Here is a 12883-nt window from a genome sequence, read left to right as displayed (position 1 = left end):
ATTTGTAACATTTTGTATTAAATGCTTGGGATCTTGTTAAATCATATAGCTGTACTCCAAATACTTTTGGACATTTTTCAAGTTTTGCAATCAGGGCTAGATTTTCAGCATTTTTTGTGATTCCTTATATGTGTATTCTATACCTCACCAGTTACTTATTTTTTTTTACTGGAACTGGCTGAAAAGGGTCCTGATCATCCAAGAGACCCTAAGGAAACGTGGCTACATGGTTTTGTTTAAATATTTGTTGCTTAATGGTTGCAGTAATCAAATGAATAACAGAATGTCATTTCTTTTTTCTTTTTTTTTTATTAGAAAGATGAATCTGTCATTTTCAAAATGTCATATGTCCACTAATTTTCACTTTCTTGCAACCAAATTATTAGTTCTGTGTAGAATTCATGTAGTTCTGTCACCTATAAAAGTTATTTGGGTCTCCATAAAAAAAACAAATGCTTAGCTAAATATAGCTTTAGAGCTGAAAAATCCACTATTATGGTCTTTTGACCCTGGATTCTCCCATGGAGTACACATACAATACATATGATACACATACACTATGTCCAACTGGGACACCACCTCTCCTCCACCCGGACTGAGCACAGGCTCCCCACAAGAGTATGTGCTGAGCCTGCTGCTCTACACCTTCTGTCACAGACTATAGACCCACCCACTTCAGTAACACCATCATGAAGTTCGCAGACAACACGACGGTGGTGGGACTGATCACAGGGGAAATGAGTCTGCCTATAGGATCGAGGTCCTGAAACTGTCTGAGTGGTGCTTAGCAAACAACCTGTCTCTGAACACCACAAAGACAACAGAAATCATCCTGGACTTTAGGAAACACGGGACAGATCCATCTCCCCTCTACATACAAGGCATACACTGTGCACACTGTGATGTTGAAGTGGTTTGGATTTATCTCTGGGCAATCCCAAAGTAGTGCTGTGTCACTTAATTCTCCAAAGCTAAGTAACAAATCTGAAATTTCCTCTGAAACACTTCAAGTGGCTTCATAATGAAGACTCTTGCTGGCCAGAGTTAGATGTTGACAGCAGGTAAAAATGAAGGAATAATCTGTTGAATCATGTCAGGCTTAAACGTATGTACGGATAAAGAGGTTTGTGCAGTTTGTCTTTCTTAAAGTACAACTGTACCAATGTTTTGAAATTATTTATTGGTCTGGATAGAGCAGGGCATGATTTTAATTCCCAACAGTTGGATTTCTGCAACCCTCGTCATTCTGGCATCAATGAAAACTCATGTCTCAATGTCTTCATTGTGGACAGTGCTGAAGCTGTGATTTTAACCAGTGTGATATGATGAAATCATGTCCTGGTTTGATGTGATGTGCTGATTGGTCAATATACAAATTACCTTTGAATGTATGCCAAAAAACAAACACTCCTATCAGTGTATGTAATTCTACTGAAGGTAAGATGCAAGGGAGTTCACACTTGCCACTGTTGATGACAAGCAGTCCCCTATCATCAGTCCTCCATCAGTGCAGCAGATTTATTGTTCTGTTTTTCCACTGTGTACCAGGTGGGCTTCAGAGAGGAAGAACTCCTGCCTTTGACTCAGTGCAGAACTACTGCTCTCCTCGCACAGGTGGCTCCAATTCTTCCTGAGCTTTTTAAGTAGTTGCAATGAATCTGCCTATGAGAGTCCTAATGTGTTTCACATGGGGCAAGCTGTTCTTGCTGCTAGGTGGACCTTTCACACTGCAACAACGCACACAAAGTTCACTGAAGGACCCAAGGTTGCTCGGACAGCTCGCCTATGAACACACACAAAACAAAGTTGTCATTACATTCATAATTTTAAGTTTCCCTGCCCACTGTGGCAAGCCCTGTTCACTAATCAGGAGAAATGGTGTAAGATTTATTTGCGTAGTTTAACTGTCGTGGTGTCACTTACAATTTCATTTTCATTCAGTTCAACTTACACAAGGTGCAACCAAACAGGGGATTGGCCAGGTTGCACTGTAATGTCTCTGCAGGAGTATGACAGCAGTTGGTCGAAAGGCACAGAGCATCCACAGAAGCTAGTGTGACTGTGAGGAAATTCAGGTTGGAGGAGCCTCTGTACACTGCAGCTACTGTGCAAACCCCCCACAGGCCCTCAGTTTGAATTAGCTGCTGTGTTGGCTGCGAGTCATGACCAGCTGTGGGGAAATTCAGGGGAGACAGTATTTCAGTATGATTTTATGTGTGAGCTTGTGTGTGTGTGTGTGTGTGTGTGTGTGTGTGTGTGTGTGTGTGTGTGTGTGTGTGTGTGTGTGTGTGTGTGTGTGTTGGAAGAAGGTTTATTAATGCTGAACATAAGCTGTCAAGGTGAGGGTGGCTCAGGCCTCACTGTGCTTATATGGGTATTAGGAGAGATGAGGCCACATGCAGGGGGCTGGCCAGGGTCCTCTGTGGTCTGTTCACTGTCAACCCAATGATATTTTAATGCCTGTTAGTGTATTAGTTGTTGTTACAGTTTGGCCAAACGTAGCTCAGGAGAACTTTTCGGTGAGGAACTCTGTACTTTTCTGTAGTGCTCCTGTTTTATTTTCAAGTTAACCTGAAGCGTGGTCACACTGCTGTGTCCAGAGCTTTCAACAATGTTTAATGGTCTTCCTTAGCAGTTGGTATTTGCTTGGTTGCAACTGTCAAAACACCAGCCTCTGATCTCATTTGACAATTGTCTCAGCATTGACTTGTGCATGTTTCACTGACTATTACAGACCAGTAATTAAAGAAGTAAAGGCCCCATCATGTGGAAAATTAGATTCCCTGCCTTTTATTATTATAAAGCATAAGTGCTGCCTTCAGCCATGCCACTAGCATGGCTGTGTTGCAAAAAAAAATATCTGAGCTGATGCAGAAAGACAGTGGGTGGTGCTTGCTCAGGCCTGTGAGAGTGGACCAATAGGTGCTGACTGGGCTTTCTGTGTGGAGGGCCTTAAAGATACAGGCAATGGCAACAGAGCATTCAGACAAAGTGAGAGAAGACACCCAAAGTAACAGTATCAACCTGGAGATGATCTTCAAGCAATGTGACAGATGATTATCTAATTTCAGTTATCAATAGCAGCTCAGGTAGTGGTGGTATATACCGTGGTTGCTTATACTGTAGCTGATTTACACAGCACAAACACGCCTTCTGCCATTACTGTTTCTTTCCCTATGATACAGCTCTATGCTACAGGCATGTTTTCCACATCACAGAACATGTGTTAATGTGATTGGTGTTTTGCCAGGTAATAAAAAAGGGTGTGATGGGGTGATTCACCAGGCTTCTCCGACCACATTTGAGATCCTATCCATATGGCTGCAAATACATTGGAGCAGTGATTAACTAATTGTTGGACTCCCTTGAAGAAAGAAAATAAATAGTTTGTCACCATTTTTGTTCCACTTTCCTGTCCACCCAGTACTCTTATTTCTGCCGCATTGCGATATTTATACATTCAATGGCACTTATATTGAAAAGGACACTTGAGACCAGTCTTAGTACTTGAAACTAGAGGGTTGCCAATTCAAAACCTTGGAATACTGGTAAAATGTAGGGTGTTTGTAGCAAACATGCGGCTCACAAAAGCCCTTCTAACACATGCCCAAGTCATTCAGCACCATTACTTTGATTAATTTCATCATGTCTCTGAATGTTGTAAAATAGTCTTTGTAATAATTTGGCACATGCTGCCTGTCAAAATGTAAATCAATATGACTGACTTGCTTTGCGGTTCTTTTGTTTGTGACTTTTGTTTTTGTAACAAAGTGTTGTCAAGTCAGCTAAATTCAATGATCTGTCCTCTACAACTACACGATGGTGTGCATGGTAAGCATTATACCTCAGAACCAACCTGTTAGCTTTTCGTGAACATGATTGTATGCTAATATTAGCATTTAGCTCAAAGAACTGCTGTGCCCAAGTATGGGTTAAGACCCTCTTGTCCTGTATTTATCTGCAAATAATTGCATTTTATGTATAATATATTGACATAATTAACAGTAATAGAAATATTTAGATTGTTAGCATGCAAAGAAAAAAAAAAAGTAAGATTGCGAACATTACACATGCTCAACCATAGCCATATGTTAACTATCCCCTTGTGAGTTTTGTTGTTTTTGATCTCACTTCAGCTCTGTTGTGCTGAAGTAGAACCTCACAGTGCTGCTAGCATGACTGTGGACTTTGTATGATTAGAAGGTTACACTGTATATCCTTGATGTGTCTAACTTTGAGCCTCTTGGCTTGCATGCTTACATGTCTTATAATGAGTAATAGTGAAAAGATAAGTAACCACCTAAGGATCTTAACAGATGCATCTTCAAAGGTCACAATAAGTGCTTTTAAAACATGTTGTGATCTGTGCGTGCTTTAAGCTCCAACACTTCTTGCCTCTAACTTTCTTCTCTTTAAATGACTAGTTTAGTAATGATGAGCGCATCCAATTAGGTGGAGCTTCCAGCCACCATGAGTCTGCTTCAGATCTCTCTGTAATGCTGATACAGATATGCCAAACATTATTTTTGCTACATTTTAAGGATGACGTGTAATTCCCTTTGTCTGGTTTCAGTCACCTCATAGGAATGACGCTCACTACTGTCCTTCAGATTGGATGACTGTTACAGTACTGTAATCTTCACTATGTCTTCCTTCCTCTCTCTGTCTTCTGTCGCTCTGTCCAGGCTGGTGGTTTGTCAGCACAGCAGAGGAGCAGGGCTGGGTGCCGGCCACATACCTGGACTCCCAGAATGTAACCAGAGATGATTTGGATCTGGGCACTTCCAGGACTGGAGAAGGTTAGTGCAGACACAGACACAGACACACGCACACACACACACACACACACACACACACACACACACACACACACACACACACACACACACACACACCTTTATCAGATTTATTAAACACAGAATGAAAAAGAGATGAAGGTCATTCTGACCTGCTTGTTTATGTGTGTACTGGGCCACGATTTCTCAATAATGTTTTTTGGTGGCTGGTTTTTCTGTGCTCACATCTCAATCTAAGAATAAAAGCAGCTTACAGAAGTCAGTGCAATACACACACATGCACATACACACACTTCCAACCACACATTGGGAACCTTGAAGACCACAGTTGCAGCTCCGTGGTGAAATTGTACCAGACTGCAGCCAAAGGATTTGCAATATTTTGGCACCACAGAAAATTCCTTTGTACTCCCCCGGGAGGCTGCAACTCTTGCAGGAGCCGCGTTTTGTTGTGACCCTATCCTCTCGCATGTTTAGTCTGACTGTTGGGAGGAAGTTTCATCACTGTGTCACAAGCCCCTTTCTACTTCTAGACTACAGAAATCCAATAGTGATAAATAAAGCCCAATTACACTAGTATGAGAACACGCATGAGTTGCAAGCAATGCATAAATGCAGACAGTTTATCTGCAGTCGTAAAGAAACAGGAATGGTATAATATTGTATCATGCTGCAGAGTGCCACTGGAAACTTTTAATGTCTCTCATTATGACATGCAAGCCTCCACACTTTATTGAATTGTGCACATTCTGCAAGACACGCGCACACACGCACACACACACACACACACACATCACTGCTAGAGTGACGACAGCTCCTGTACAGTTGTCAGTGGCTGTAACATTGGAAACCCTTACATGTCCTGGAGGTGAAACAGCTACGTGAATATGGAGCATTAGTTGTCTGTGGGTTAAATGTTTTCCTTAATGTTTTGTTTTTTTTTTTTTAAATGAGACTTTCCATTACTTTATTTTTCATGAACAATATACCTGGTGTAATTTGATGAGCTATAGAGTATTAGACTGGGATTAAACAGTTACATTTTATTAAGCCATTTACAGGACAATTCTGTTTCATTACAACTTGGTTATTATATTTGTAGCTTGGTCCCTCATTTTTGGCAGCTCTGATAACTTGTTTTGTTCCTTGCAACTTTAAGGGGGGTGCTATTTGCATGACATTTAAGGGGGAAAGTACCTTGTGTCTATGGTTATTAATAGACTGGTATAGGGATGATATTTGTAGGGGCTGGGATTGATGGTAGGCCAGGTATAGATATTGGAAATTAATAATTGTTGATAGTACTTACTCTAATTGAATTAATCTAAATTAATTAAAATCAATGATCAAATCATTACAATGGGGCACCACCCTGGAATCAGGCCAAAAACAGCCACATTTTTTATACCATGGTCTGAGGGAATACTCAATTCTGATTGGCTGCAGGGTGTCCATCAGCCCCTGATATATGGACACCTACTAAGTAGTTCCAGTCAAACTGTCTGTTCACTGCTCTAAATTAATGCACTAGCTGGCCTATCCACTTGAAAAAAAATCTTCAATATTTTATTTCCAACACTGAGTGCAGTCCATCAGTCCTTCAGTGCCTTATCCTCTGAACGCCACAGGGTGGCGACTGTAACACACGCGTTTGAGGTACAATCCAAACATTTGGAGTAAAATCAAAACATTTGTGTGCTCCTTTTAGTAACAGTTGTGCAAACGAAAGTTCAACTGCTTTTATTTTCTCTGTGGATCTGGTAGCAGCGGAACTGATGTTGCGTTGAGTTGTGCTCTCAGATGATGGGAGATTGGAATTGTCAAATCTGGGGGGACTGTGACAAGCAGGCACCACCTTCTGGACATCAGGTGCATTCGGTGCACTTTCCTTAGCTTACCAAGATTTGTTAGTGCAAGGAGGCTGCATTTAAGCTTTGGTCTACAGACAGGCCGGAGCCATGTGGTGAAGATCCTCAACATAGGCTAACCCGGAAGTTAGCATCGCCTTGATTCGCTCGGCAAAAAGTCTATTGGGGATTTTTCAATTGGATGTGGATTATCACCAAAAAAGGGGTTTGTGGCTAGTGCATGATACTTACACATTATGTTCAGCAAGAAAGTAAAAAGCTAATGTCACCACTGAGCGTCTTGATACACAAAGTTTTTTTTATAACTGATCAGTGTACAAGTTGAAAAGATAGAGTTGGAATAGTTTGCAACTAGTAGTTAGTGCTAATAGTGGTAACCATGGACCTTATATCAGTATGTATAATCAAATTCAACACAGTTTAGACAAAAAAGTGGCACCAAAAAAGTGGACAAAGTCAGAATATTTGAATGATATAGCTCCCAGGTCCCTCCTTCTTCCTCTCTGCTGTGCTGCAGCCCTGCCTTCAAAGCATGTGGTTAAAAAAGCTTATGGTTAAAACATAGAATGAGGCATATATTAAGCAGGCAGAAAAGCAGCTAACTTTGCGTCGCTCCTGAGTCCTTACAAATCCCGCAGTTCCCTCCACCTCTGAAGTGATGCTCCAATATCCTAGATTTCTTTCTGGCTCAGTCGAATTCTTTGTTTTTACACTGCTTTTCTTCGTCAGTCTTCTTATTTCTTCTCTTTAACATGGGCAATGATGGGGCATGTTTAGGCTCTGCTGTTGTTGTCTGTTCTCCTCCATTGTTTACAGTTTGAGCTTGAACTTATCTGACCAGGTAAGAGCAGACGCTGCTCCTGTGCGGGAGAGGGGGGCTTTTTAGCTCCCTGGTCAGTTTAATCCTGTTTTCACCAATCAGATCACCTTATCCACTCTGTCTCACTCTCTTGCTCTTAATAAAGCCCCCAAAATCCTTTAAGATATTGGCACCTATATATATATATATATATATATATATATATATATATATATATATATATATATATATATATATATATATATATATATATATATATATATATATATATAACTATATATATTATATATATAACTATATATATTATATATATAACTATATATATTAGGGATCAACCGATATGGATTTTTCAGGGCTGATACCGATACCAATTATTGATAACCAAGCGAAACCGATAGCCGATATGTATAACCGATATTTATTTGCAGTAAAAATGAAAATGTTGGTGTCAGAATTTACAGAAACACACCTGGGATTAGAATGAATACAGTATGCTGTTTGTTTACACTGAAAAAATGTCCTTTAATTTTTATTTTTTTCACATAACATGAACATGAACACATAATCTTAACTAAAATGCCTATTTTATAGATATAATAGTTACTTTTCAGATTAAAATTTTACATAAAACAGCAGGAGTAAATAAAGACACAACTTTCAGTGCTCACCAGAGTTTTTCACTTATAGTTCCTTATTTATTATTATATGTATTTATTTAGAGAAATGAATTCATATTCTGAATCTCAGAACATTAAATGTACACTATTGTGCTTAGAACTGTATTACATAAGAATAAGGCACTTGGCAATTGTAAATGCAAACAATAAAGGCTACTTTACACACGTGGGTTCTAGACGCGAAGGTAAATTTATTGATTGAAAAAACTCGTGCTCTCTGCTTGAGTCATTGAAATGGCCCATCATTTCCCTGGACTTTATGAGTGACCGGCAAAAAGACGAATATTTAACACATATTCTGTGTGATCGTTGTGTAGTGGCAGCATGAGCACTGAGCGAGAGGACACGTTAGTGTGTGGTGGCAAACTTATAGGCTATAATGGTCTCGGGTGTTGTTTATTGACAAACCAGGAGCCGCCCCACGGGCTGAGACACGTTAGGAGATTAATTATTCCCACAAAGTAATGATAACCGTAAGGGTCTCCTATTATTATTGTGCATCTGGCCCCAGCTCTAAAGCGGCCGGTCGTGTCAATCATAATGTAGCGGTGAGCCATCATTAAATAGCCTATCCCATGTTGAGGTTGTGAAAAGTTTGATCTCAACAACTTTTTTTTTTTTTTTGTCGTGAGTGATGCTAGTCCTATCTTGCAAAGTCGTATGCTTGATGCGACTAGACAAGTAGGTTGGTGAAATGTCGACTCTGGGCCTGAATGTTATCACTAATATTGATCAAGGCTGTGGTATTTTTAAAACTTCATCAAAGGGCTTTGAAACTTCGACTGACACTGCCTTACCTTTTCTGCTGGAGCAGCCACCGGAGCTATCCTCTGTTTCTGCTCTGTGTCTGTGGCACTGCATGTAGAGGCTTCAGTGTTGATTGATTGGTTGTCACTGGCTCACTTGTGCCAAGTAGCCAATCAGTGAGGGATGTGGGCGGGACATTGTTACACAACCAAGAGAGTGGTGACTTCAGGCAGAGAAGGCTGCATCAGAGCCGAGGGAGCGCATTTTAAAATACATTAATTAATTTTATTGGTTATCGGTGAAAAAAACAGCCGATGCCGATGATCGTAAAAATGCCAAATATCGGCCGATATTATCGGCCAAGCCGATAATTGGTCGATCCCTAATATATATATATGTATATATATATATATATATATATATATATATATATATATATATATATATATATAGAGAGAGAGAGAGAGAGAGAGTGAGATAGATAGATAGATAGATCTTACTTCTTTGCTGAGTTTAATTCATACAGGAAGTCCCTGAGCTCACAGCTACATGCAAGAAGTGTGTAACTGTGTGCCACACACACTCATTTCCCTCCCACCCCCATCATGTCAGTGGGCCTCATTTTCCCACTAGGTCGGTGTTTGCACACACCGTCACTTCTTATTTCTGATCTCCCCCTTCTCGCTTCATGTCGTCTCTTACATCTCATTATCTCTGCGTGGTCTGTAACCTAATTCCACTGACAGCTCTGCTTGCTGGGAGGGAACCGACAGGTACAGCCCAGCCCTGCTGAAATTACCTCGGAATAACATTTCCCTTTGTGCTTTCCTTTAGCTGATATTTCAATTAGGAGGTCAACGGGAGTAGGGTGATGCTCAGTGAGATGGGTGGTAGGCAGAGAGGAATCAAAAGGGAGAGGAAATGACAAGTAGCAGAAGCACACAAAGGGGGAGAGGGCAGATGTCAAGCATGAGGTAAAATGGAAAGACAAGATGGTGAAGAGAGGGCAGAAGATGGAGAGAGTGAGCAAGAAAGAAGGAATTAGATTACCACAGCAGGCAGAAGACAAGTGCTGTTTGAATCTAGCTGTTCCCACATTAATGTGTTAGCTCTTCATGTGGCCTTTGATAAGGCACTAAGAAAGGAATATGACTCATCATGCTATGACTGATGCTTTAACATACAGGCTTTGAACTAATAAGGAGTGAAAGAGGTCAAGAGTTCAGCAAGACAGCTACATTTCCCACTGAAATACTGTATGTATAGCTCATGAGTAACCCGTTTACATCAGCGTGACCTGGGCCCTCGCCCTCCCCCTGAGTTGGTCAGCAGAGCTAAAATCTTCATCGCAGAATAGTAATTAATAGTTAACCAACTAGTCTGTCAGTTATTAGCCATCAACAACTGCATTTTCCTTCTGTATTCTTCTCTCTGTTTCAAGATATGGGCCTTTATTTCCATAGAATTCTTAAACCAAGTTTATTGTATTAGTGACTGATGTTAAACCTGCTACAGGGAGCTTGAATGGTTTGTTGTTCCCTGCAGCCTGTCAGCACTCTGCTATAAATTATAGTTTTAATTTTGTGACTTATCTGACCCATTGGTTTGCTTTTGTAGGTCATATACAGTAGAGGGATCAGTATTGTAATTTGAACTACCTCATAACCAGTTTTAGGATATAAGGTTTTTGTACTCAATTATAGAGAGAAATTATGATACATTGGTTCACAGAGTATGCATACATACTCCCTATAAACATATCCCTCCATTATATTGTACCTAATCAGGTTTTCAAAAGGAATTCCTCATTTATAGATTTATTTTATTTCATTGTAAATGTGATTCTTTAAGGCTGTTTGGATATTATTAATCGTAGATGAAGGCATTTCTTTTCATACATTTCAGTCTTGAAAAATAAACAGTTTTTGGGGTGAGCTTATATAAAATTGATTTTAAAATTTGATGAGTTCTGACAATTGAGCAAGTTACCGAAGGCAAAGATGGTACCTATTCAGTTCAATGAAAATTGCTCTCCTGGCTCATACACCAAAAAGAGTTATTTAGCTTTCTGATCATACAGCCCTCTGAATGTGCGCAGTAGTTGTTACCCTGCCTGCAAGTTCCCTCTCAGCCCATAGAGTTAATATGGTGATGATTTCACATTTTCAAAAATTGCTTTCTTGTCTCAAGGAAAGTTTTACAAATGTAAAACCAAGGCTGAGCAGTGTTGCCATATTGAGGTCTTGGTCCAAGATACCTGTTACAGTGGCTGAATGTTACGATGTGTGTGGAGAGAACATGGAAAGTGTCAGTTGACATGCTTACGAAATTTGTTAATCGAGGTGAATACTGCCTGTAAATAAAGCACCCTAAGATGAGGATAAAACTACATTGCACAACATAATAAATATGCCTCATAAAAGTACAGTACACATCCATCCTCCAAAAAAGAAAAGTACAGTATAATAAGTATTGGTTGGCTACAGTTCATATGAAAAGAATAAGGATTATCCTGCCGCTTTTTGATTTTATGCACTTATGCATTTATAGGGAAATGTGTAGTAATGTTTTTGGACTATGACCAATGCTTGGCTAAAATGCTTACAAACCTTGTGGCTATTGCAAGCTGTTTATTTGCCATTGTCCCTCGGAAAGGATTTTGGTTCTACTACTAACAGCTTTTGTTGCCTTTTTTTCACTGGTTCATTTATGCATCTTATACTAACTCTGCATATGTTTGTTTGTTTTCCTCCTTGGTTCTTCCTCATCATCATCAGTCACTAAGAGACGCAAGGCACACCTGAAGAGGCTGGACCGCCGCTGGACCCTTGGGGGTATAGTCAACCGCCAGCAGAGCAGAGGTGAACATGGAGACCGTGGGCACACACACTCACACACACAGAGTACACAGTTTGGATAAATGCATTGTACGCCACACGGATGGGCTTTGACATACATATACTGTATGTACAACACAAACTCACAAAAACGTGAATCAGAGAACAGATCTTAAACATCTTAACAGATCTTAAATGTTCTCTTCCAGCTGGTTGTTTGAAAGTGGAGCTGTTTTTGGCAAGCTAACATTTTGCTGGATAAAATGTATTCAGTGCAAATGGTCATGTGCCTCGTACTTTGAACAATTTGAAAAATGTCAGTACATTTGTTCTTACCTGAGCTAGTTCTTTAAATGCTGTATAATAGATGAGAGAATCCCACAGCAGACATTAAGTGGTGATGAAAATGTGGATAAGAAAGCCGTTTTAACAAAGGACAAGAAACACCCACACATATACATACAGTCCACACCTTCTTCTCATACTGTAGAAAACAGACCTACAGTACTACTGCTAAGCCCCTCTCGTGGCCCCACTCCTCACATATTATGAGGCCAGACTGTAAACAAATGCATTTACATCCTCGCAAATGAGCCAACAACAAATGGCCTCAAGTATCTACCAGGAGCAGCATATTGGGTGGCCATGAGTCAGCTCTGACAGTAAAATCACAAATCACACGCCATCAAACTTGGATGTTCTTTCGCTCACGCTGAACAGCAACATAATTGGACTGCATTAAACAGATCTGGGTAATCAAGGCGCTTCTGCTCCCACAGAACAAACGCAACAACCTTGATGGCCATGTGAACATAAACAGCCATATAACAGTGTTGCTACTTACTTTATGCAAGCTCCCTTAGGTTTAAAATGTTGTTAATGACTTATGCATTTTGCTTGTTAATCTTAAAAAAAGGAAAACATAAAAATTTCTTTGCATTCTTTAATTTTTTGCTTTTTGCAAGTTTCATGCAGTTTTGTCAGTCATTATTGACTGAAGACTGAAAGTGAGACGTGAGTCTGTCTGAATGAACAGTCACTTCTCTTGGGGGTGAGCTAGTGCGTTCTAATGCAAACTTTTCTCAGACTGTCTGTTAGGCACGTGTCTGGTTCCAGGATTAGTCAGGGCTTCTAACAG

General features: G+C 40.1%; 1 protein-coding gene and 1 long non-coding RNA gene across 6 annotated transcripts in view; one reads left to right on the top strand and one right to left on the bottom strand.

The window, feature by feature from the left end:
* Window positions 1–12883, top strand: part of sh3pxd2aa (SH3 and PX domains 2Aa) — a 104737-nt gene that overhangs the window by 78298 nt on the left and 13556 nt on the right. For all 5 annotated transcript variants that reach the window (XM_037113518.1, XM_037113510.1, XM_037113541.1 and 2 more), the window contains 2 exons: window positions 4686–4799; window positions 11686–11769. In XM_037113518.1, coding sequence (XP_036969413.1) covers window positions 4686–4799; window positions 11686–11769 — 198 coding nt within the window. The remainder of the gene's footprint in view (window positions 1–4685; window positions 4800–11685; window positions 11770–12883) is intronic.
* Window positions 1312–9000, bottom strand: LOC119028049. The gene is made up of 4 exons (XR_005077556.1): window positions 8959–9000; window positions 4578–4790; window positions 1952–2170; window positions 1312–1783 (listed from the first exon to the last, which is right to left on the bottom strand). It is a non-coding gene; the product is annotated as an uncharacterized LOC119028049 (long non-coding RNA).

The sequence above is a fragment of the Acanthopagrus latus genome, chromosome 1 (genome assembly GCF_904848185.1).
Source record: "Acanthopagrus latus isolate v.2019 chromosome 1, fAcaLat1.1, whole genome shotgun sequence".
Classification (NCBI taxonomy): Eukaryota; Metazoa; Chordata; class Actinopteri; order Spariformes; family Sparidae; genus Acanthopagrus; species Acanthopagrus latus.
Note: the sequence above shows the minus strand (reverse complement) of the source record. Positions and strands in the feature narration are given on the sequence as shown.